The sequence below is a fragment of the Cyanistes caeruleus genome, chromosome 3 (genome assembly GCF_971803275.1).
Source record: "Cyanistes caeruleus chromosome 3, bCyaCae1.hap1.1, whole genome shotgun sequence".
Classification (NCBI taxonomy): Eukaryota; Metazoa; Chordata; class Aves; order Passeriformes; family Paridae; genus Cyanistes; species Cyanistes caeruleus.
Genome location: NC_141703.1, coordinates 15,488,080 through 15,511,358, shown reverse-complemented (window position 1 = coordinate 15,511,358; position 23,279 = coordinate 15,488,080). Strand labels below are relative to the sequence as shown.

At 38.3% G+C, this 23,279-nt stretch overlaps 1 protein-coding gene across 13 annotated transcripts in view; it reads right to left on the bottom strand.

The window, feature by feature from the left end:
• Positions 1-2,977: 2,977 nt before the first annotated feature.
• Positions 2,978-23,279, bottom strand: part of SH3KBP1 (SH3 domain containing kinase binding protein 1) — a 213,656-nt gene continuing 193,354 nt past the window's right edge. For 11 of the 13 annotated variants that reach the window (XM_086879946.1, XM_086879952.1, XM_086879947.1 and 8 more), the window contains 6 exons: positions 22,366-22,451; positions 12,144-12,253; positions 10,731-10,856; positions 7,512-7,783; positions 6,052-6,115; positions 2,978-4,009 (listed from right to left, as the gene is read on the bottom strand). In XM_086879946.1, the coding sequence (XP_086736072.1) occupies positions 3,968-4,009; positions 6,052-6,115; positions 7,512-7,783; positions 10,731-10,856; positions 12,144-12,253; positions 22,366-22,451 (700 nt within the window). In that variant the 3' untranslated portion in view covers positions 2,978-3,967. Of the gene's footprint in view, positions 4,010-6,051; positions 6,116-6,669; positions 6,891-7,511; positions 7,784-10,730; positions 10,857-12,143; positions 12,254-22,365; positions 22,452-23,279 lie in introns of those variants that run through there. The other 2 variants (XM_086879948.1, XM_086879951.1) reach the window with 1 other exon arrangement.

Genomic DNA, 23,279 nt, shown 5'->3' with positions numbered 1-23,279 from the left:
AAACAGCTGCTAATTCCTGGGCCAGCTCGAGTCAGCTGAGGCAAAAGGTGCCAAGCAAAATCTAAGTTCTGGCTGAAGGGTATTAATAACCATGGATACAATTACCCAATGTTTTGTGTGGGGAATTCAGCTCTTCTGGCTCTTTTTAATTTAGGATTGCAATGAGCAGAAGTCAATGCTTGGAGGTCCCTGTCCTCGCCAAAGCCTACGGGAATTGCTGGTGCCCAGCAGCACTGCCGCCACCCCCACAGTTGAAAAGCCTCCTCAGTGCCAAGCTGTAAAGTAGATGTTTCTGCTTTAAACAACATTCCTGCTGCTTTCGAACCACAGCTCTCCTGTATGAAAGGTATCATCTTTCTCAGCAGCCTTCACGCTTTCCTCATCAATGAGCCTCTTGATATGAGGGTCCAGCCCCAGGGTCCTTATACAGAGGAGAAGCAGACATTGGAGTCCTCACAGCTCTTCCTGGCCCTGCAGAGACTGCTGAACATTCCTGCAAGCAGGAGCACTGCCCATCACCCCCAGCCAGCCACACTCTCTCTCCTTGGCTTGTGGTGCTTGGTGTTTGTGAGCCCCTGAACCGCAGAGCCTCCAACTGCTGCCCCCTGCTCCCAAGGCAGGGCCCTGGAGCATAAACGCCTGACACAGGCTAAAAGTGTGGACATGTGATGTGGCATGGCCAAGGAAAGCACAGGAACACCAGACACCTTCAGCCATGCCAGCCCTGCAGCAGCAAAGCCATGTCTGTGCCACAGGTTCCACACACAGCCAGACAGCCTGGCATGAGGGAGCAGCAGGGCCTGCGCCCACCCCAGTCAGCTCCACAAGAAGAGGAGGGAAAGGATTCTGTGACTTCAGCAAAGCACAAACTTCTGAGAGTGCTTTATAGCACTGTCTCACCTTGTTTCATAGGTACAAATGTCACTCCTGGCTGTCACAGTGTGGCGCTCATTGACATTTCTTACACAAATTAGCCCATAAAAATTATTGCAGAGAGTTGTGTACAGTCCTTTGACCTGTTAGCATAACAAAAAATTCATCTGAACCTTTTGCTGATTCACAAATGAATTAACAAAAAAACCACAGATGATGAAATTTAAAATACACTTTCAAGTATTTGCCATCTTACTCCCACGTATAACTTTTTTTTTAAATTCTAAGTGCTATGATCTCACATTAAGAAATATTTGATCCTTTTAGAAATGAAAGAACAAAAAGAGAACAAAAAACTGTTCTCTTAATAACCAAAAATTTACTGAATCAAGAATTTGGATATTATCGTCCAAAGGTATGAGCCTGATATTTCACACCCGACTTCTCTACATAAACAGAAGTCTGGTACAGGACTGGTATGTGCATGTTAATGAAAAGTCAATTTACACAACTCTTCAAACAACAATATTTAATCACTTTCACAACAAAATCACTTTGTACCTCACCAGTGTTTTCTGATTTTCTTTAAATATAAAACCAAACACTTTTAAAGGCAATAGTTTATATCCACATGTTTAATGCATAATTGATATTCTTTAAAAAGGGGAAATCCACATCTTATGCAAAATACTTTGTATTATTGTAATGAAATGTAGCAAGAAGAGCTTGTATTTCTACAGTATTCTCTCCGAGAAAAGCCAACTTGCAAAGCAAAGCATTTTCACAAAAACTTATTTAACCATCTTCTACAAAGCATCTAACTTAGATTTATAAAATGACAAGTTATCATCTCAACAGGAGAAAAAAAAAGAATTTTTTTTTTTTCTTTTGGAATCTAGTTCCAAATTCAGACTTTCATTTTCTAAAGATGGACACTTCTTTATATCTTTATATATATATATGTATCAGAGAAATCTGATATATTTGTGTGGCACAGCTCAGGAATCAATACTTTATTTACCACAGATATAGTAGTATTTCTTTCCAGGGAATTAAAAATCCAGAGCAGTTAATTTCTGGATAAATATAGCAAATGAACAACTACAAACCCAAACAGAATTCTTATTCCTTATCCCTTCATTTCCTTATGTTTTTCTAACTCTACTATTAGCTTTACAAAAACCATGGAAGTAATGTAGAAATCCATATTGCTGGAAAGCTATGGCAGGACTCTCATTCTTTGTACAAAAATATTTTAATGTAGATATTTAGACATGTTACATAAGAGCATTTCAGTGATAAAATATTTTATTAGTGTTTCTGTTTGAGTACACTGAGCGATGTATTGTGACTTTAAAAAAAAAATTCTCAAGTTTAACTACCCAATCTCTAAATCTCAGACACCACTGTTACAATAGAAGCAGATGCTCTGGAAGAAAAAATCATCTCAACAGTCAGGTTGTGTACTGCCAGTTGAGACCCATAAAGATGGATTGGGGCGTGGTGGAGTGTGTATTTTATATATTTGTGCATATCAAAAAGATTATGGGAACTCTGCCAACCATATGTGAATGTGACCAGCCAACAGCATACTACATCTCACTCAGCTCCTGGCAAGAAGGGTGGTTCATGTTGATACAGGGTGTGCTGCTGGAGCCAGCTCTAGCATTTGATGGGATGACAAGTAGATCCTTTGTGTGTGGGGTTTTGTTACTTTAAGGTATCACCAACATCACTTACCCACTCACTCCATGCTATGCAAAAATACCTATTTTTAAACACTTTATAAACTTAAAGAGATTGCTGACAAGATATGAGATACTCTGTGGAGTGAAGAACACGTGAAACCACAACCAGGAAAATGTGAAATTTTGAAAGAATGAAAGCAAACAGAGAAACTGAAGTAAGCATCAGGTTCAACAAAATGTTGAGAAGAAACTTTTTGTTTCTTAGTCCTACTGCTCAAAGTCCTACTGCTGCAAAAGTAGGACTATGAAGTGTGTCAGCCTGTAAGTGTACAACATTATGTAGCAAACAATATCATGTCAACAGCAAATGAAACACTGTCACACAACAGAGAACCTTGTGCATGAAATAATACAACTTTTTATTTATGTTTTATAGATTACTTTTATTTATTTTTGCTTTAATAATGCATATTCTGTTCACTCTGTGCAAAATTGGGGACAGAGGTGGGTGTTTAAATCATCTAATGAAAATCAAGCGGAGATGAACATTCAGGTTGAGGGAGAGGCCTATCCAAACCAGGAAAGCTAAAAAGCCACAGCTGCTCAAGACAAAGCTGCTCTCAGCTGTGCCCTTTTGTCCTGCCACCTGGCACAAATGCGCTCTCCTGACCGAGCAGCTGGGAAGGTGACCTCCGCCGGACCGGGGACAGGAGTCATCGTGCTAGCTACATAGGGAGACCTGGCCTCAACCAGCTCCAGTCAGTGTGTGGCAAAGAAAGGCACAAATCATTGCAAAGACCAGACTTCTGTTGGTTTGTTTCCTTCTTGTAAATACAATACTGTACACAATGTAAATTTAAGTTGTAGGGGATTCGGGCACATAAAATTGCATATTTAACAGAACTTAAAACCATAACAAAAAGTAGGCTGTTCAATCTCGAAGCAAAAATAATCCCTCCAGCCCCAACATTAACATTCATTCCTGGCTATATGAAGTACAAACATTTTAAATTCTGTGACAAAAGACAATTAAAAACCAAAAGTCAAAATCATAAAGCTTGTAAACAGATAATCTGAAATACACTTTATTTATGGAAAAATATCATCAAAATAGTACCACTATGGACTAAACTGCCTGAGTTTTCATTTTACCTAGGATCTTGAAGTAGAGAGCCTTTAGCACAAGATCAATTTCAGTCACAACTAGTGCCGTACAGCACGGCTTTGGGTAGAAATTTTGTTCTTGTTGGTATATTTGTTGTGCTATCAAAAACTGTTGTGCTAATCCTTCAGATAAATGGATGTTGAGGCAATTCTTAAATCATTTGGCACAAAGTTATTTTGGCTGGGGCAAAAATTTGAGTCTCAGTCATGAAAAATAATGCAACATTCCACCTATCAAGTATTCACTTTGATTGAAGAGCTTTCTTTATGTCATTAACTTCCATCTAAAAACAAACAGAAGAAAAAGTATTTGATTAAATACAATTCTTTAGCAAACTGAGGCACAGTTGGTGCCACTTAAAAAGCACATTCCCTCTTGTCTACAGGTGTCAACTACAGGTTTTATACCACTCTTCTTTCCATAGATTTCACAAATTGAGGTGCCTCTTAACTGCGTAAGATGACCATTCATAGCTTCCTCCCTCAGACCATGACAAGTATAATCATTGAATGCACTTGCAATCTCTTTAAATGACAACATTTACAAGCCACACAGCTCACTGCCTGGCATTACTGAAGAATGAGCACCATGTCCCTGCACCAGCAGCACAGTAAACTGCACTGCTGGCAACGAGCACAGGTAGCTTGTCGGTCACAGGTGGAGACACAAACCCATTGTCTCTCTCCTATAGGGAGGGTTCTTGCTGTAGGAATGGTGGTTGCCTTCTACAAGCATCAAGCCTGTGCCCAGGCACCTTAAAGGCTCTGAAGAATGTACAGGCATGCTTAAAAGGATGTGGCTGAAACCATCAGCAGCTCCACTTGTACACTTGGTCCCTCTGACAGACACTTAAAACACTAAGGCAGGAGTCCTAGGTTTATTCAAACCCACCTGTTTCAACCTGTGTTCAACTGCACCATCATCAAGGCAGTCCTCTTTAATGTGTGGGCTGAGAACTGTGCTACTTCATGTCTATCAGAGCACTCTGAAATTAATGACACTTTTTTTGTTGTTGACTCTCATCTTCATGTAAAACTAATAATGCCATCTTGGCTAGCATCTGAATATTTACCAGTATAAGCAATATTTGAACTGGAGTAAGAGCATTCAGCTGTAAGATCATAATTTTAAACCCATCCGTGCAGGTCTCTGCATAAACACGTAAAGTTATCTCTGGATAACTCTGAATAATCTGGCCTGTTAGACTAAATCAACAATGGCTATTAAAAATGTTCAGTGGGTTTTATCTGAATAAATTTCAGTTTTAGCTGAACAAGAATTGTGTATTATTAGAAGTCATGTTGGTATGTGGTTGGACACATAAAGTCCTTTAGGCAGGCCTGGTACATAGACATTGAGGATCCCCTGTTCTGCCATGCTTTGCCATGTTCCCAAGTGCTTTACAGAGGGAACAGTCTAGTGAAATTACAATTCAACTTTATCCCTAGATCGAAGTACAGTTGCCCTATACCATAAAAATATAAAATACAATCAATACAAAACTACTTACCAGGTACATGGAAGAGAAGAACATAGCACAGATTAGAATAGAACAATTTTGGTTGGAAGGGGTGTATAATGAACCTTTAGTCCATCTGCCTGACCAAGTTAAAGCAGGTTGTTGAGGGCATTGTTTAAATCACTCTCTAAAACCCCCAAAAGCAGTCATTTCAACATTATTCTACATCAAAGCAGCATTGCTAATGATTCCAGCAAAGTCTGAGCTCCATGAATCTCTCAAGCAGGGCAGCAGGATACCTGGTAAATTATTAAACCAGCACAACATCTAGAGCTATGGTACTGTAAAAACTATGCAGTATGGGTTCTTAATCAGAGCCCCTTCTTTTATATTGCTCAGGATGCTTCAGTAAAAATAACCCGAGTCAGTCTGTAAAGCAGACATTAAAATCTTGCTATATGAAATATTCCAAGCACCGAGACAAGCCTACTACAAAATATAAAGTTTTGGCAGAAAGTAAGTAACTTAAAAAGGCATGATTTCATTTGTGACAAAATTAAACAATTAAAACTGAACTGAAAAAAAAAATAAATCATAGTTTGAGTCTTGTATTGTGTTTAAATTTTTAAAATTTGTCTACTTGTGCTGATAAATTTTTGGATAATTATCAGGCTTTTCAGTAAAAACCCAATATTGTAATATATATGACACAAACTTGTAATGCTATGAAGGGAACAGATATCCCTTTCGGAAATATTGGTAGTTTTTGATTCACTGGAATCTAAGTATCTTAGCAGAGTTTTATGTCCCATGACAGGCTGAATCAACTGCCAACACATCCCCAACATTAAAAACAATGGAAGTACCTGCAATCGTAGACGGATCTTCTTCTCTTCATCCAACTCAGAGAGTAACTGTTTAATCTCTTTTCTGTTAAAAGAACGGAAAAAAAGCTTGGGATGGAAATGATCACACTAGTAGAATAAAAAATATTATCTCATGGAGACATATTTACCCCACTTCACTAGTTATTTTTTTTCCTCTGAATATTTAACTGAAGTCAGCATTCTCTTGTAAACTCTAGGCTATAGCAGAGAGAAGTAAAACTCGCTATGGGACAGTACCCCGCCCCATCCCACATGGCTAATGATTAATGCCTCCTGACAGCCCTGCATCCACAGGCTTTGCTCTGGCCTAGCTGTACCAACATCGTATCAGCACCCAGTTACCTTTTTCCATACAAAAAATGTAGATGTATTCACTGTTGGTGGGTTATAGGTACTGGGAACACAAATCCTGCCCATCCTATCACATACTTAAGCCGCTTAAAAGCTGTTTATGCCAGCAATACAATGTAACCTTCAATTTCATTTATAAGATGTAATTATCCCAAATATGGATTTTCTGTCATTCTTTTTTGTTGGGAAAGGGAACATAGTTATAAGGAGCAGACACGATCTCATGTTCCCACTGAATGATCTCACCTTAGGACAGATACCAGTAGGTGGAAGCTGCCCTTGCAAGAAGGGCCGGGGAGACCAGAGGAGCAGGGTCAGCCTAAGAGGCGAGGCCGTGGGGCTTGCTGGCTACATCCAGCTTGAACCATGCCCTCCCGCATCTTCTCCCAAACTCCGCACACCTCTGTTCCGCCACAGTCTCTGCACGCTGCTTGCCCTTTTCTTTTTCCTGCCTGGGCTACACACAACTGACAATGTAAGTGAAGGTTTAGCTTCCAAAGCATTAAATATTCTCAGGAACATCAAAAGTTACATGCCAGCCCCAGTTTGTCCTAAGAAATGAGCAATTTAAAGAAAACAAAGGCGCCCAAAGCTAAAATAGTAAGATTCAGGGCGATAAACACAAAGGCCTTCAGATGACCTAGTCGCAATTCAATTACTACTTTTGTAACATGAGCTTCCTGGGAAAATATACTTACAGTCAAATAACAAATTAATAACTTTAGAAGCTTGTAGCAATTTGTACTACAACTATAATGAACGCACCCCTTTTATTATGCATATGAGTTCCCAGTTAGTTATTGACAAATAAAACAACATTCACTGCTTATAGCTTGCAACTTAACTTTTTTAACACCCCATAAACATCTACTTGTGTCATAACACAGGAAAAAAAAAGCTGGCGGATAGTGCAGGTTTTTTTTGCAGATGTTCTCACTCCTGAATATGTTCTGTCACATGAAAATCACTCACAAACACATAGGCCAGCTGTGCAGAGTAATAGCCATGAAGGCAAACTCAATCAGAAACTGCCATCGCTATGCACAAATGGATCCATCCCACCTACAGCTGTGATTTGCAGTACTTACTTTTGCTGGTCTTTCATGGTTTCAATGATGGTTCTTAGCTCCCTAATTTGTGTTCTCAGCTCTTCCAGGGCAGTCTGACCTTGGCTCAAGTGCTCAGTCTTTGGCTTTCCTTCAGTACCAAACAGGGATGGGGAATTTGACCTGTGGCCTGTTGTTCCCATAGCAATTGAGTGAAATCCAGGTGATGGTGAAGGGGATAGTGATGGTTGTACATTACTGCCAGTAGCCAGACCTCCAGGTTTTGGAGGCAAGGAAGTTTTGTTATCAGACACCTGCAACAAAAAGAATAACATTTAATGTCTGCAGAAAGCTTTATGAAAATTAGGCCTCTAACCAATGCTAAGTATTTAGCTTCTCTTCAGTAATGCTGAAATTCCAACAGTCAGATGTGGACAGTCTTTGCAAAAGCACAATAAATATAGCATCATCATCTTTGTACATGTACATCAAAGGGGGTCTAGTTGTGATGCAAAAATTCAGCAACAGCATTTCCAAGATCTCAGACCTAGCAGTGAATTAAACCAGGGATAGATGCTCAGCGTTTCTCTCAGATGTTTGTGAGAACACATCTGTATCCATGGGATGTCTCCCACAGAGCACAAAACTACATGGCCAAGAATCAAAGTTGTATTTTTTTGTAAATTAAATTTATAATTTCCCACCAAGTACTGAAGGAATCTTCCAAGGTTTTTCAAAAATTAAAAAATGTATTACATGTTCCCCCAAGCATTATGAAAATAGAAAAATATTCATTAGACTCACTTGTTGGTATGCTATATATAGAAAAAGAAATCTCATGGCTTCAAAATGATAATATATTAATAATAAATAAATGTGGTGTACTGTCCTGTGTTCAATCAAAGCTTCCATAACTATGAAAGGCTCTTTATTCCTCCAGGAACTTGACAGAAAAACACACTGTTAACCTATAACCCCGGAATCATGTGGTTAGCTAAAAAGGATTCCATGCTTCTTAACTGTGATCCAGTGCTCTACTTATTAGACAAGCCTCTATTCATATGTGCTACATAATGTAATATAATATAACATTTTATACTTACTAGACAATTAGAAAATCTGAAGTTTAACAACCATACATGACCATCTACTTCACTGCTTACAGAGAACAGTGAACAATTACAGTTATCACAATGGCAAGTAAGGGGAATCTTCACACTGTTATTTGGCAGTGCTATGTGTGCATTACACAACAACTACCAGGAATGTTTGAAAATCTGATTTGGACAAGAGTAAGAAAAAGCACTAGGCAACCTTCCAGCTCTCTTTGGAAAAGAGATATTGAAGTTGAATAGCGAAAAGGGCAAAATACTGAGAATAAATGGTATGGAAATGGAAGGAGAGACTGTGAGTGCAGACTTAGAGACTGGCAGGGTAGCATTAGCTGAACAAAGTAACTAAGAGAAAAGTTAGTGATGAGGTGAAAATCAGGAAAAAATATGGGAGGAGAAGAGTAGGATCCACCGAGTTCTGCAAAAACCAGTCTTTCCTACTGTGTAGTCATGACTGAGCACAGAACCTGATCTGGGAAAACACTGAATTCAACAAGTGTTCTGCACAAAAAACAAGTCTGACCATAAATATAAATAAAAATGGCATTATAATCACAAATAAGCTGAATCACTGTAGTGCCTTGAACACTTGACTCAATGACCTGAATAATATTCTTTTAACATTTTATCAATTAGTTTGTGTATCTGGGTTGTAAGGGACCTTAAAGGTTCCTTAGTTCCAATCTCCCTGCCATCGAGATTTGGATGCCTGTCACCTTTCACTACACCAGGTTGCTCCATGCCCCATCCAGCCTGGTCTTGAACATTTCCAGGGATGGGGCATAAACAACTCCTCTATTTTGGCACCCGTTCCAGTGCCTTGCCACCCTCACAGTAAAGAATTTCTTTCCTAATATCTAATCTAAATCTACTCTCTTTCAGTTTGAAACCATTCCGTCATCCTCTCCTATCACTCCATGCTCTTGTAAATCCCTCTCCATCTTGTCAGCTCACTTCAGGTACTGGAAGGCCACAATTAGGTCACCTCAAAACCATCCCTTTCCCAAGCCGAACAAACCCATTTCTCTCAGCCTCTCCTCATAGGAGAGGTACTCCATCCCTCTGATCATCTCAGTGGTCTCCTCTGGACTTGATCCAACAGGTCCATGTCCTTCCTGTGTTGGAGACCTCAGAGCTGGATGTAGCACTCCAGGTGGGGTCTCACCAGAGCAGATAGGGTGTGAGTAATGTGTACCTCTGAACAGATCTTTCATGGATAATAACCCTGTGTATCAGTAGGTGCAAGTTTCCTTCAGGCTGAAAAGAGATTTCTGGCTGAGTTCAAATCTGGAGCAGGCAAGCGAGGCACAACTGGAGTCATTGATCACAGCATCTTATTCCAGAGCTTAACTGGCTATCAGCATTACAGCTTCAAGCAGCTGCTTTCTAATCACAGCCATCTCATTTTACAGGAACAACATCTACAGTTTTGTCATATAACTTAGTTGGCCCAGCAGTATTTCTTGGTGCAAGTACTCCCAGAAGAGGGAGCTACATAGCAAAACATTATCCTTATAACCTGATCACAGAAGTGCATGACTTCATCTTTCAAATACTTGTTAAACTATTAGAATGTAGTATTTTAATTATTAAAGGTATCCTTATGTACTAAAAAATAGTTCCAACCTTTAAAGCCTGACCTACATGCTCCTTCTGTAATATTTGATTCCACTGTAGTAGTCTACCAATACACAGTAATAATGACACAAGCCTAAAAAATTAATACAATTATACCAGTATAAAAAGAGATTATATTTGCAAATTTAAATTCACATATTATTATAATGTGTCAAAGAGTTGTATTTACTCTGCTCACAGACTCTTCTAATGTAAATGCAATTTAAAGTTGCAAAAAGACAGGATCTTATTTTCTAAAATTTATTTCCCAGCCTCTCTGATTCTGTCAAATGCATTTACACAAGAAGGATTTTTTTCACAGTATGGTTATTTGAGACATTTTAACTGTGCAATTCACTTTAGACTTGCCTTTCAAACACAGAACAATCTTTAGTAACTTTTATCATTTTAAGCTTCTTTAAGTGGGCAGTTACCAGGTGACTCTTGAATTAAATTTTAAATATTTCAGTACTGCTTTAAAAAAAGGAGATGCATGTGATAAGGTTATGCAGAGGCATTCCAATTAACTTACTTGTGATATTGTAACAGTTCTTGATTTCCTTGACACTTCAAGAGTTTTGTGAGTAATGGAAACATGTTCTTCTTTCTCATCTTCAGGACTTGGTGAGTCAAAGAAATCAGGGCTTGAAAGGGATGACTGTGTAGGCAAACACACACCACAAAAGAAGAAAAAGAAAAGCACAGAAACTTTCATTGTACAAGAACTTTTTTAGCTATCATTTTCAAAGTAACAATACTTAAAATCAGGACTCTTTGTCCCCCTACTCCCCCTTTTTGCATCTTATTTTCAGAGCTAGATTGCTTTCAAAGCATTCAAGAAATAAGATATTCTTAAGAGTTGAATTCAACATTTATTTGCAGCTTTGCACTGCATGATATCACAAGACGAAGGCCACCTCCTGTCCCGGTCTGAGCGCTGTGCCGTGGGGATGCCAGCTGTGTCACCGGGGCGGCTCTGCCGCGGCTCTGTGAAGAGCAGGTCTCACCCTGCTGCTCTTCAGAGGCCCCAGCCATTGCCAGTGCCTGGTGCTGGTACTGCAGGGCTGCCTTGTGCACAGCCTCTTGGTAAAGGTATGAAAAGGTTCTTTCCACCCCTTGATCCTTTCTTCATAGGTGTGACAGGGGAAGGAAAACCTCTATAATGCTCTTTTATATTTCTGTACTCATGACAGCAGTCAATTTTGAAAGCATTCTCTTTCTTTGAGTTCTATTAGCTTTTCAATAATCCTTTTAGCTTCCTTCCGCTTCAGCAGCATAGACCCAGGTAAACATCAGTAGTTGCTTTCATTCTGATATTCCAGAACACAAAAAAGCATGGAAACAAACCAACCCCAAACACCAAAGGAGAAGACACTGAAAAACTAAGCAGTGTTTTCCAAAGTATTGTTTATGAGACCAACTTGTCCAAAGAGAGATATTAGAGAGTGAAATTTAAATCACCCTGTATTTACAGCTGTGACCTTAATGAGAAGAAACACATGATAGTTCAAGGAGGGCTGTTGAAGACTGAGTGGTCTATTTGTCCTCAAAATCTTGTAAATGTCCGCAAAAAACCAAGAGAAATGCTTCTTTTGGGAAACACTTTCAAAATCCTCAACACTTTGCACAAATTAGTCTATTCCAAAGACTTTTATAAGGGATTTTTATGGGCTCAGTCATGGCTGGCAAGGAACACTTGGCAGCACTCAAATAAGGGGGTATAAACCTTAGAAGGAAGGGAATGTTTTAAACATCAGTATTCAAAACACTGGCAGTCTTTTGACAGTATTTTTCCTGATCTGCATCTCTCTGCCTCATTGTACGTGTGAAGGAACAGATGGGTAAAAGTAGTAAAAGCACCAAGGAACACAGGTAGGAGCCAGGGGGGGAATTCAGAAAAAATATTTTTAAAAATAGTTTTCAAAGAAAAGGAAAATTAACTTACAGATGTGAGAGACTGGGAGGGTGGTCGCCTGCCAGTAGCTTTTGGTCTGGTTGTAGTTGGATGATTAAGCTTCTCAGCAATTGGTATTACAGAATCAAAACCTTCCAAGTCTTAAAAATAAAATAGAATCGATTTGGTTTTCTGGCAATTGTCTTCCAAGGGAAAGAATCACATTTTTTTCTAATTTCAAAGAAATTAAATCCCATTTTCCCCACTGTGTCACAGTGTTCTGCACATATTTAGCCACCATGATGGCACTAAAAAAACCTGGAAGTCAAAGGCAGCTGTAATCCAGTCACCCTTGCCAAGAACAATTACCCTTCCATCTCAAAAACAATAAAGCAGAGGGGGAACATGTAGAGGAGCCTCTGGATTTGTTTTCAGCATAGTGAAAGCTAAATGACATCATGGGTTCTATGGCATGGAATAAACAGTTTCAAAATTTCCATCTGGCTACTGAAGGGGTTACAATTTTTTTTCCTGAATAACTGGAGACATAAGACTGTGCACATATTGTCTCAGGAACTATACTGTCAGCTCTGCATTGCAGTAATTGCTCAGGAGAGTGCAGAATGAGAATGATCAAGCTGGAAGTGATCTGCAGGTTCCCAGACACCTGCAGCTGGAGGCATCATGGTTTCCAGTAACTGCAGATGAGAGGACTATCTCCCTCCAGTAGTCCAGAGGCTATGGTAAGTAAAAGCTCCAATAGGCTCCTGAAGCTGTACAGAGTCCAGGGAAAGCAGGTCTGCTTGAATGCTGTACCAACCATCTCCATGGCCAGTGAAAAGCTCTGGGGAAGTGTTTACTGAATCCAGACACAGGGTAACATGTTTACGTGAAAGAACGATGTGGAGGCCCAAGGAATACCACAGCTCATGATTACATGGATAAATCAAATGGCTTAATACCATTCATCTATTTTTATGGGTTGTATCAGTTTCACTCACCTTCATTTCAAAATGCCCTACAGCATATGTTGAGCAGGAAGGAGTCAGAAAACACACAAGAGGTACTTTAGACAAGATAATCAAAGTTCTTCAAAAATACTTTCAGATATCAGTCAAATACAGGAATGATGTTCATTATTCAGAGACTATTTTTTCATTGCACACATGTAGGAAAAAATGTTTTAAGTTAATAGCTCTATATACTAGACACTTAATTTTCCAAACTATTACAGAACAATGAATCTCTGAAGATCCAGTTTTGTTGCCGTATTACAACCAACCATCATACAAAATTACACAATGGAAAAACAAATTAATTAATGGGCCTGTGCGATAAACTATATTCACTGAAGGACATTTAAATTGATTTCAAGTATCCATGATTTGTCAGCTAGAAAGTAAATGGGGTTGGAGATTCCTTATTCAGCAATATCCTTCCACTTCTGAGAGATTTAAAAAAAAAAAAAAAAAGAAGAAAAAAAGAGCCCTGAAATAGTCTAAGGTTATTCACCTCCAAATACTACTCTATTTTTGGAGTGACTCTTGCTATATATAACCAGTGACCCCACTCTCCTCTACCATGTATTTTTGTCATTGCTCTTTTTATTGGCTGTTGCAGCCTGTGTGCAAAGGTAGGTCACCCACCCTGTCTGTCAGTGGGAATTTGGCAATTTGAAGCCTCAATTGTACCCAACATGTCAGGTAAGGGCACAGTGTTTTGAAAGTTAAAACGAGCTAATTTTAGCAGATTGCACAAAACCTATCTGGAGTCCTATAGAACTTCAGGGTTTCAGGAGAGGAGAAACTGAAGGAAAAGATTATTTTCTATGAAAAATAAAGCAAGCAAGTGTAAGAGCTGGTTTCCATTAATATCCAGTTTGAAGCTGGCCCATAAAGTAACCAAATTACTTAAGATCACAAAGCAAATCAATAATCAATATATTAACATATTGTCTAATTTTAATTTTCTATATTTGATCAGAACAATAAAATACTCAGGTTTAAATTGTAAAATGTATTGATAAACAGAAAGTGTATGAATTTGCATCTTTGAGACCCATAAACATTTGCAGACATAATTTGCCCCATGCATTTTATAAATATTATGAAAGATAAACATTTATGGTCAAAGCTTCTATTATCAAGAAATATTGGGAATCTTACATTTTTTCCACTTCTGAATGCATTTTTGATAGCTAGAAAAAGAAACTAAAGCAGCCTATACCTGCACTGAATTTTAAAGAGAGTACAACTGAGGCTATAAAGGCTCCACAGGTAGTACCTGCTGCCAAACCAGTGACATCACAGCCATTCAGTTGATACTCTAAATGAAATTCTATTGAAGTGTAATGAACAGCACTTGGTACAACAATAAAATACTAAGTCCATTTCAGCACTCTTATATGCCCTCTTTCTCTCCATTTGTCCTCCTCATTTAGATGTTGTTCTTCCTCCCCAATCTGCTCCGCATCTAAGGCTATCACCACCTTCTACAATCATCACCTGTGGAGATACTCAGTCAAGAAAATATTCATTCATTCATTCAAGAAAATTCCCATCCAGTCAGCTGGTAACTAGTAGAATGAGCAACAGAGCCACTCAAAAAACTTCTGCCATGCTGTCATATATGCTGTGGATTCAGTAATTCACTCGTGCTGGTTATTTGATTATTTGTTGCTGGTGGAAAGCAAGGCTATATTAAACTCACTGAGGTCATTAAATGCAGTGATTTGATTTTAGTTTGTATTCCTGCAGCTATCAGAAATTTGGAGCTTAAATGTACATACTAAGCAAAATGTACAGCCTTCCTGACAGGGTCCAAATAGAATGTCATTAAAGAAAAAGTCCAGTCTACTGTATTCACAGCCACATTAATTGCCAGTACAGCAACATCAGCATCCAGCAGACCTGGACTCTGCACTGGTCCAGCTTTTTCTTTGTCTGATAATAATAAACAGTAAGGAAGATTCTATTAAACACGTAGAACATAGAGATGGCATCCATCAATTAACTCCCTAATTAAAAAATAGTTGATATTGGTTCTACAAATAAACAGATGTATTCATCATTATTACGGTCTCACTGATCAAGCTGGTAATCCATGAAGTAATTCATGAGATGGGGAGAAAGGCATCAGAATAACTTGAATATATCAGTGTAGTATAGACAGTCTTTCTTACTGAGCAACTTTACTGAGCAAAATATTTCATGAATATGAAAAAATGTTAGCTGTGCAAGAATTATTCCCTGATATACTTCCAAGCCACTTAAGAAAAGAACATTTCTCTCCACTACTATGTTCATTTGGAAACATGGTTATTTAAAGGATGATTATGGTATTTTTTTAAATGCCCAGATCCAGGAGAAAAATTATTTATAGAAAAAGTTCTAAACTCCTTAGATTTGTATCTTCCTAGAAAGTAACCTTCAGTCCCTGCCCCCAAAAAGACCCTTGAAATATAAAGTTAAGTGCTTATGCTTCCTTCCTTACCCCTTTTATCCCCTGCATTTATTATTCTAGCATAAAATGCGGCTAGGCTTTATCTTCCATTTAGGTTTTTTAGTATTTGGGCAAAGTAATTTCTACATAATGGTGACAGAAAGTTTTTTGAATTAGTAGAGAGATTTCACCTTGAAAAGACTGAAGTGGGAAGTAATAAGAGAATCAACACTTTCAGAATGCTAATGGTGAGGTTTCACAGAACAGAAATACAGAAAGGCTGAAGGAAATGAGGCAAAGTTGGCATTCAGTTCATTTGAAGAAGATTATGTCACAAAAGCCAGAGGTGGATTTAATTTCATTATCCTCCTCAATATATTTAACAGGTTGATAATAGGCATGTGAAATAGTATCTATACAGCATCTTTAAATGCAATAGTCTTTAAAGCTGCCAAATGAGACACACACTGTGGACAAAATCTTCTGCATTAGTGCCCATTCAATATATAGTAGAAATTAAAAAATAACTCAATAATCTGAATGTTAGTGGGAATTTTCAGAAGACTACAATTGTTTTAACTACTTCAAGCATCCAAATTCTGCTACCCTCTCCATGCTGAATGGCATTGTACCCTTTGAGGAAAACAGCCATTCTCCCAGCCAGGGTTCAGGCAGCAAATCTCACCCATAATGAATCACAGACTGGTTTTTAAGATTTGGGTAAAACAGTTGTGGGAGGAGAGCTCCCTGGCTGCAAGGTTCCTTTGTTCAGGAGTGCAACAGTGATGTGCCAGGGAGGTCTGCCCACAGGGTTCTGTGCCTTGGAGCCAAACAGTGTAGCTCACCTGGCATCCCAGGACAGTCACTGGACAGCTGTGACTTTAGGACAACCATTCCTAAAGCTCACAATTATCTTCTCCCATTTCGGTCCTCACTTTTATTGCTTTAATAGCTGAATGTAGAAAGCTGCCATAAGGAGTTTTGCTAACCACTTGCCAGTGCCCTCATAAGGATTTTATTTATAACAATTTGGAACATGCCAAGAAAGAACTGAAAGGTCAAGAAAACTGAGGAGCTAGGAGAAATGGATATGCTGTTTTCAGGCACCTCAACTTGATACCCATGGCAACCAATTTAAATTTCTAGTTTACTGCTTTTTTCTGGACCCCTCAGGGCAAGAGCCCTACTTAATTTATATAAAACACCATGACCATATTCCTGATTACAATATTTACAGTCCAGAACTATGTTTATGGGTGATTTTGACTCACTGACGTTAACATTTATATTACAACTTAAACCAGTCGCGCAATTCTGTTCCTTTGCTTTGCCCTATTAAAATGGGCATGAGTAGCAGCATAGAAAGAGGTTTAGGCACATTTTGATCTTCATTTTATGAGTCACATTTTGTCCTCCAGCCCTTATATTTACCAATATTTTCTGATTTTCCAACTTTCATTCTGTGTTTTCAGGCAAAATAATTATAATACCTGGCAGTAAAAAAGCCTGTGATTTAAAGACAAACCTCCTCCATTCCACAGCCTGTTACTGGAAATATTCTCCATCTTGTTCCCTAGTGTGGGCCAAATCTTATTGGATCACTTTTTCTTGCAGTCAGAGGCACAGCAAGCACGTTTCCTGACATATACAGCTCTAGAACAACTGCAAATACAGTCCAAGGAAACATGATAAACCGAAGATTTTTTTTGGTTGTTTATTAGATATTTTCAAGAGGATGTTTTTAACTACCCTTTCAGGAAATCTACCACCAATCTTGCAGGGAAGGACAGAAAAAAAAATGGGTTATCACATGGCTTTTGCCAGTATTCCATGGTCCACCAGCAAATATTCTGCAGATTAAAGTCTGAGGAAATGCTAAAAAATGGACTTGCACTAACCAGCTTCCAGGGAAGCTCTTACTATAGTTCATACTATCATTAGATGCTTCAGTAGGAATCAGTGAAAGCATCTGTGCCTTATGTTAGCACTGGTGAAGATTATTAACTGCTTTCATAAATACTGAGCAAAATGTGTAAAGAGCCAGGAAAAATATTGGAAAGATATATCCACTTGGCTCTGTGCAATTCAGTCTTTCTACAAAGCACAGAAACTGCTTCTTGTGGGGACTAACTGATCATTTCCACAGTCGGTACATTATTTTTAATTCTTTGTGGCTTATTTCTTGAATCGCTTAGCTTAAATCCATGTGGTTTTAAGTATCAGATGATGTCAAAGCAACCCTGCTTTGGATAGACAAAACTTGTTTCAGGATTCCAGATTCCAAAGTGTATGTTTGTGTATAGTTAGAAGACTTAGGATTGATCCTGACTTGCAGAAATAATTCAATACCATTTTTTGGAAAGCATTAGTTTTTGATTCACTGTTTTGGTAGGTACACTGGAGTTTGGCCAGTGCTCAACCCACTACATCCACTAAGCTATTATATGTGCTAGAAGTTTCTGTCATCATACTGGCCCTCATATACAAAGTTCTTTATGAAATTAAAGACAAACATGTCATGTAAAGACAGGTCAAGTTATACCATAAGGCATGAATTGAAGCTGTTGAAATCAATGTAGTTCTATGTAGGAACAACAGTTTGTAGAACGGGGTTTATTGTCAGTATAGCTTATGTTGCTTGGAGGCATTTTAAAAGCTCAAAAAGCCACTGCCAATCCAGACCAGCTGTTGTAGAGATGAACCAACAGAGGTGAGTAATCACTGTGATTTAACCACAGCCTTGGGTACATGACCACACATTTTCCACTGAGTGCCACTGAACACTCCAAATTTTTAGTGTATGTTTATTGTGATTTTTTCCTCTTTCAGACTAGAAGACTATATTAGTATGTTTCTAAATGCTTTTGCACCATTAAATATATGCATTACACTGTGTGATGACAAAACCTGTCTGGAAGAACAGGTTAATGAATCCAGAGCACTGAAAAAACACATGTAAATTGTAATTGTCACTTTTGTCACTAAAATTTCTTATGATGTATTAAATGATAATGATTTCTCATTTCAAAACTATGACGCAAGATTTTCTGTCACAGTATGCTCAATTTCAACTTTAAATTAAAAAAAAAACCTGTAATATCCATGTAAATTTTGTTATTCTACAGAATGTTTCTTTTTGCATTTTCTTGTTATGCATTGTGAACTAAACTAAAGACAGGATAGAAAAGAAGTGGAAAAATAAAAAAGCCTTACCCTCGTGAAATGAAGAAGAATTAGCCATGGCAAAGAGATGTAAATAGGAAAAGTTGAATGCAAGATGTGTGGAAAGGAAAGTAAAGACATCACTGAAAACAGGGAAAAAGGAAACAAAAGAAAAAGTGAGGAGGAATGGAGAATGGTTCCTCTTAAATAATATACTCTGAAGGCTAGTTTTCCAATGGCTTTTGTAAAGTTGTGAAAAGAAGTAAATGCACGGACAACAGAAATAAGAGCTGCCATTATACCTACAATCAGCAGTGAAGTTGCTAAGAATTTTCTCTTGTCAGTGCAGTTTGGAAAATCGTAATCAACACAGAATTATCATCAAGAAATTTACATGTGAAGTCACAGCTCTGCTGAACATGTTAAGGAAACCAAGTCATGAGCTATTATCTATATAAAAATAACTTTTTTATATATGCAACTCACAGAACATTATTTATAGTATTACACATCACCTCTACCTTGCTCAAGCATTTGTGATTTTCCCAATTGGTGAAGGGGGCAGAGAAAGTTTTTAACAGTGTGGGGTTTTCTGGTTAGACAACATTGACCCACTGGTAAAATACTACTCAGAAAATAATAAGGTAAAAGCCATTTCCAAGGGACCTACACAAAATGCAAGTTTTGAATCTGGATTCCCAATTCAGCTCAGCATATTGCTGCTCAGTTGTTGATGGCATTACTGATTTCATTGTTGCTGACCAATTGTTTATTTTTTGAGAGACGGCACATGGAAGAACTCTGCATTTTCTCCTCCCCTATCACACTGGTTTTGGTCTCATCATAGAAAAGAAAAGGAACCAACTTAGAAATCATTAAAAATCCTTCACAGAATAAATAACTTTCTCCATCCAGCATTAGTTTGGTTTGCTTTAGTAACCAAAACTGTCTCTCCGTTGTTTTTGTCCATCTCTTTTCTCTGCATGAAGGGAACAAGAACTTTGGACTGGCTATAGGACTAAGAAAGTGGCAGCCACTTCCCAGCTTAACATCTCTAGTGCAAAGTAGCCAGGAGGTGCTGTGGTATTCATTTTCAGTGCACAATTCACCATGAGTACTTAGCATAAGCATGAAAGAGGGTGAGGCAACTTGCAAGTGGTTGTTGCTTTTCCCCCGTTCTCCCTGAGAGCTGGGAATGGCATTGGACTAATGGAACAATAAAGAGGAGCCCAGTAACCAGACTGGTCATGCGTCCAAGCTGCTAAAGGCCATTTAACTTCAATATTCTTCAAAGGCTACTGCTAAGTCACACCTTGTCTGTCACGTAGGTCCACTCTAACCTGTTGTGTAAATTTGGATTTCTGAGAAGATGCCAAATGGTAGATTTAATCAAATCAATTTTGACAGGATGGATGAGCCTCAGAGAAGCTGAGGTTGTCCTTCCTACAGAGCACACGACATAGGGGCGAAACCAGTAAGATATATCACTTTTAAATATTATTTGGACTCATACAGCCAGATCTACCAGTGTTTTGGAATACACTGGACAACTCCACTCACACATCCATCATCTTTTCTAATAACTCATGTAGCCGCAAGACTTCTCCAACCCATTGTTCTCTTTGTAAGTAAATGAAACAAAATCACACACCATACATCTCTACAACTACGTTGCACCATAAACTGCTCTGAACTCCAAACCTCTCCTCATAGAAAAAGACATTAATTCACTCTGAATTAGTTTTCTTTATTAAATCTTGATTTATTGCTCTGCCCTCTCTTAAAATGTCTTTTATTTATTTGACAGTATTTTACACAAGCTGTCAAAAGCTGCCTGAAAATTTATAACAGTTCTGATCTCTGGATCCCCTTTCAATTCAAAACCATAATTTATTTATTTTTTTCTTTTAACAAGTTGTCTAACAGGCTAGAACGACATGATTTGCCCTTGTAAATGCCATTCTGGTTTGACCCTATCAAGTTATACTTATTTAAGTATTCACACTATTTTATCCTTGAGCTCAATAGGTTTTCTGTGTAAGTGGCAACAGGAGGACATCAGCTTAACCCTTTGCAACATGTTGTGGTTCAGTTTATGGGTTCTTGTTGACTCAAATTCTGCATCTTTAAAAAACCTCCAAAACAACCCAAATTCTTCCCTCCATTATGCTCCTCTCACCCTCCATGTCCTGGAAATGAACAAGAATTCCTATAAGTAAGATCTCCTGCCTAATATGTTAAGAATAAAACAAAATAAAACCATAATCAGCAAAACTAAAAAACTCTAAGTGTTTATCCTGATAGTGCTTCCAAGGAAACTAGAACAAGGAATAAAAAGTTTACTTCCATCACACACAAGTAGCATATGCTACATGCATCATAACTTTCAAGTAAGCAGAGTCTTATGTGCTTTGAAGCAAATTTGTAAACATAGTTAAGGAAAACTAAATGGTAGAGTTTGTCTGCATTTCCATACCATTCCTTTCTAAGAGTCTCTACGATAAAAACGCTCATGCAATTTATCAAGAGCTTCTAGCTTTCCATATTTAAGCCAAATGAAAACCTGGGAAAAAGATACTACTTACTCCAGAAGAAACATAGCAACAGCAGAAGCTTTACAAAAAGCAGATATATGTATGCTGGAAAGCTCATAGACCTATGTGAAATGCATTTAGTGTTCTGTTGTAACATTGCAATTAAAATTCCTTTATAACCTAAAGTTCTGCTCCCAAATCTGAGGAAAAGGCGTGCTTGGCTGTTGAGAGGATGCTAGTGTACAGAAATGCTTTACTAATAAAGCAGCCTTTATTATTTACTATAAACCACCACGCCAAAATGACATTTCATGCCCCGGTGAAAGGTGGCAATGCTTACTCAGGCAGGATCCCGGGCTCTGCCTGTGACAAACACGGGTCTGTGGGCACAGCTGCGAGTGGAGAGCGACGGCAGCAGCTGCTGGGCTCTCTGAGCAGAGGCAGAAGATGGCTCTGGGGCTCGTGCCCACTGCCCCAGGACAGCACTCACAGCACCTTGCACTGCAGCACCCACCCAGCAAACACCATCGCTCCTACTTTGCCAGCTTGAGCAGGAAGGAGGGTGAGAGAAGACTGAAAAATAACCTGTGGTTGCTCCTTTCCAGGTGACTTCCTGAATAAATGGTTGATAGGTCAGGAACAGAAGTTGTTTACAATAGAAATTGAAACTGCTTTTAATTTGTGTGTGCAGTAAAATTTAGTCAAATTGACCTGAACTGTGTTTCTGTTCCTTTGTATTTGAAAGTGTAAAGATTACTAACTGCACCAAGCCCACAATCTTTTGCAGTATTAAAACCATGGCAGCACTATTACATCAGTTAAACAACTATGACTAATTATTATTGGACTTCTCACTCGTTTCAGATTTTTAAACAAAAACAACAGAGCCTTCCTATTCAAAATAGCTCACTATTCCATATTTGCTTTTATTTTTTTTTTAAACAGAAAACCCCAACAAAACTATTTTAAGTAAAGTCGAAATGATTCTTTAATCCTGCAGTTAAAATTTGATATAAGAGCGCTCACATTCATTGCCAAATCCTCAATCTGCCTCTTGAATCATACAACAGTCACTAAAAAAGCAGAAATTACACCATAAATTTCTTACATAAACTGTAGAAAGCACCATAACTTACCGATGTCATTGCTTCTTTCAGAGGAGTCTTTCTCTAGAGTGCCGGATACTGTACTGCCCACTAATTCCACTTTTGGACTATCACTCCTGCATTTGGATCAAGAAGAGGAGATGTTTTATTGGGAGTTTTTGTGTGGGTTACAGTAAATTGATAGCTAACTTGCAATTAATAATGAGAGAGCAAAGTATTCTTCCTTTGCAGCACCAGAGTAATAGCAATGTCAGCGAGAGCAATCTCTAGCAAGTCGACATGCTGTATGGATTAACCTTATCCCATTTCTCCTTAACACCTGTCAAAAAAGCCTATTTTAGACACCGTAGCGTCCGGAATAATTCTTCAGATGTTCACAGCATCTCAACATGAAGGAAACCTAAGGGCAAGAGGACATTCTTCAACATCTTCTTTGTAGTTTTTTCTAATTAATTGGCTTGCACAAACTACAGCAGTGGTCTACCTGGAATGCTGCAGAAAGTGAGAGAATTGTGCATTTCAGAAGTTCCGAGTATTTACTCATAAATGCAACTCCTCCACCATAAGAAAAATAAGCATTTTTCTTATGAGACTAGACTGTGAATACTGTTTCTACAGTCCAAAGAACCAAGATCACCTAATTCGTCAGAAATGTCTTTTGAATAATAAAGTGTCAGGAGCTACAATACTTTATACAGAGGACCTATTTTAAAATCAAACAGGAGATGAAACAAAAGCAAGAAAATTATCCCTGCTTTGGAGAACATTCTATCCCACAAGTACTAAGTGTACTAAAATAAAACTTGTTTCTCACAAGTACTACAAGGGTACTAAAATAATCTACCAATTGAAACAATATAAAAAAACCCCCAAAAAACAGTGGTAGGCAAGTAACTCAGTATTGCACAGGTCACTCAAATCTCTGATATCTACTGTGATTAACT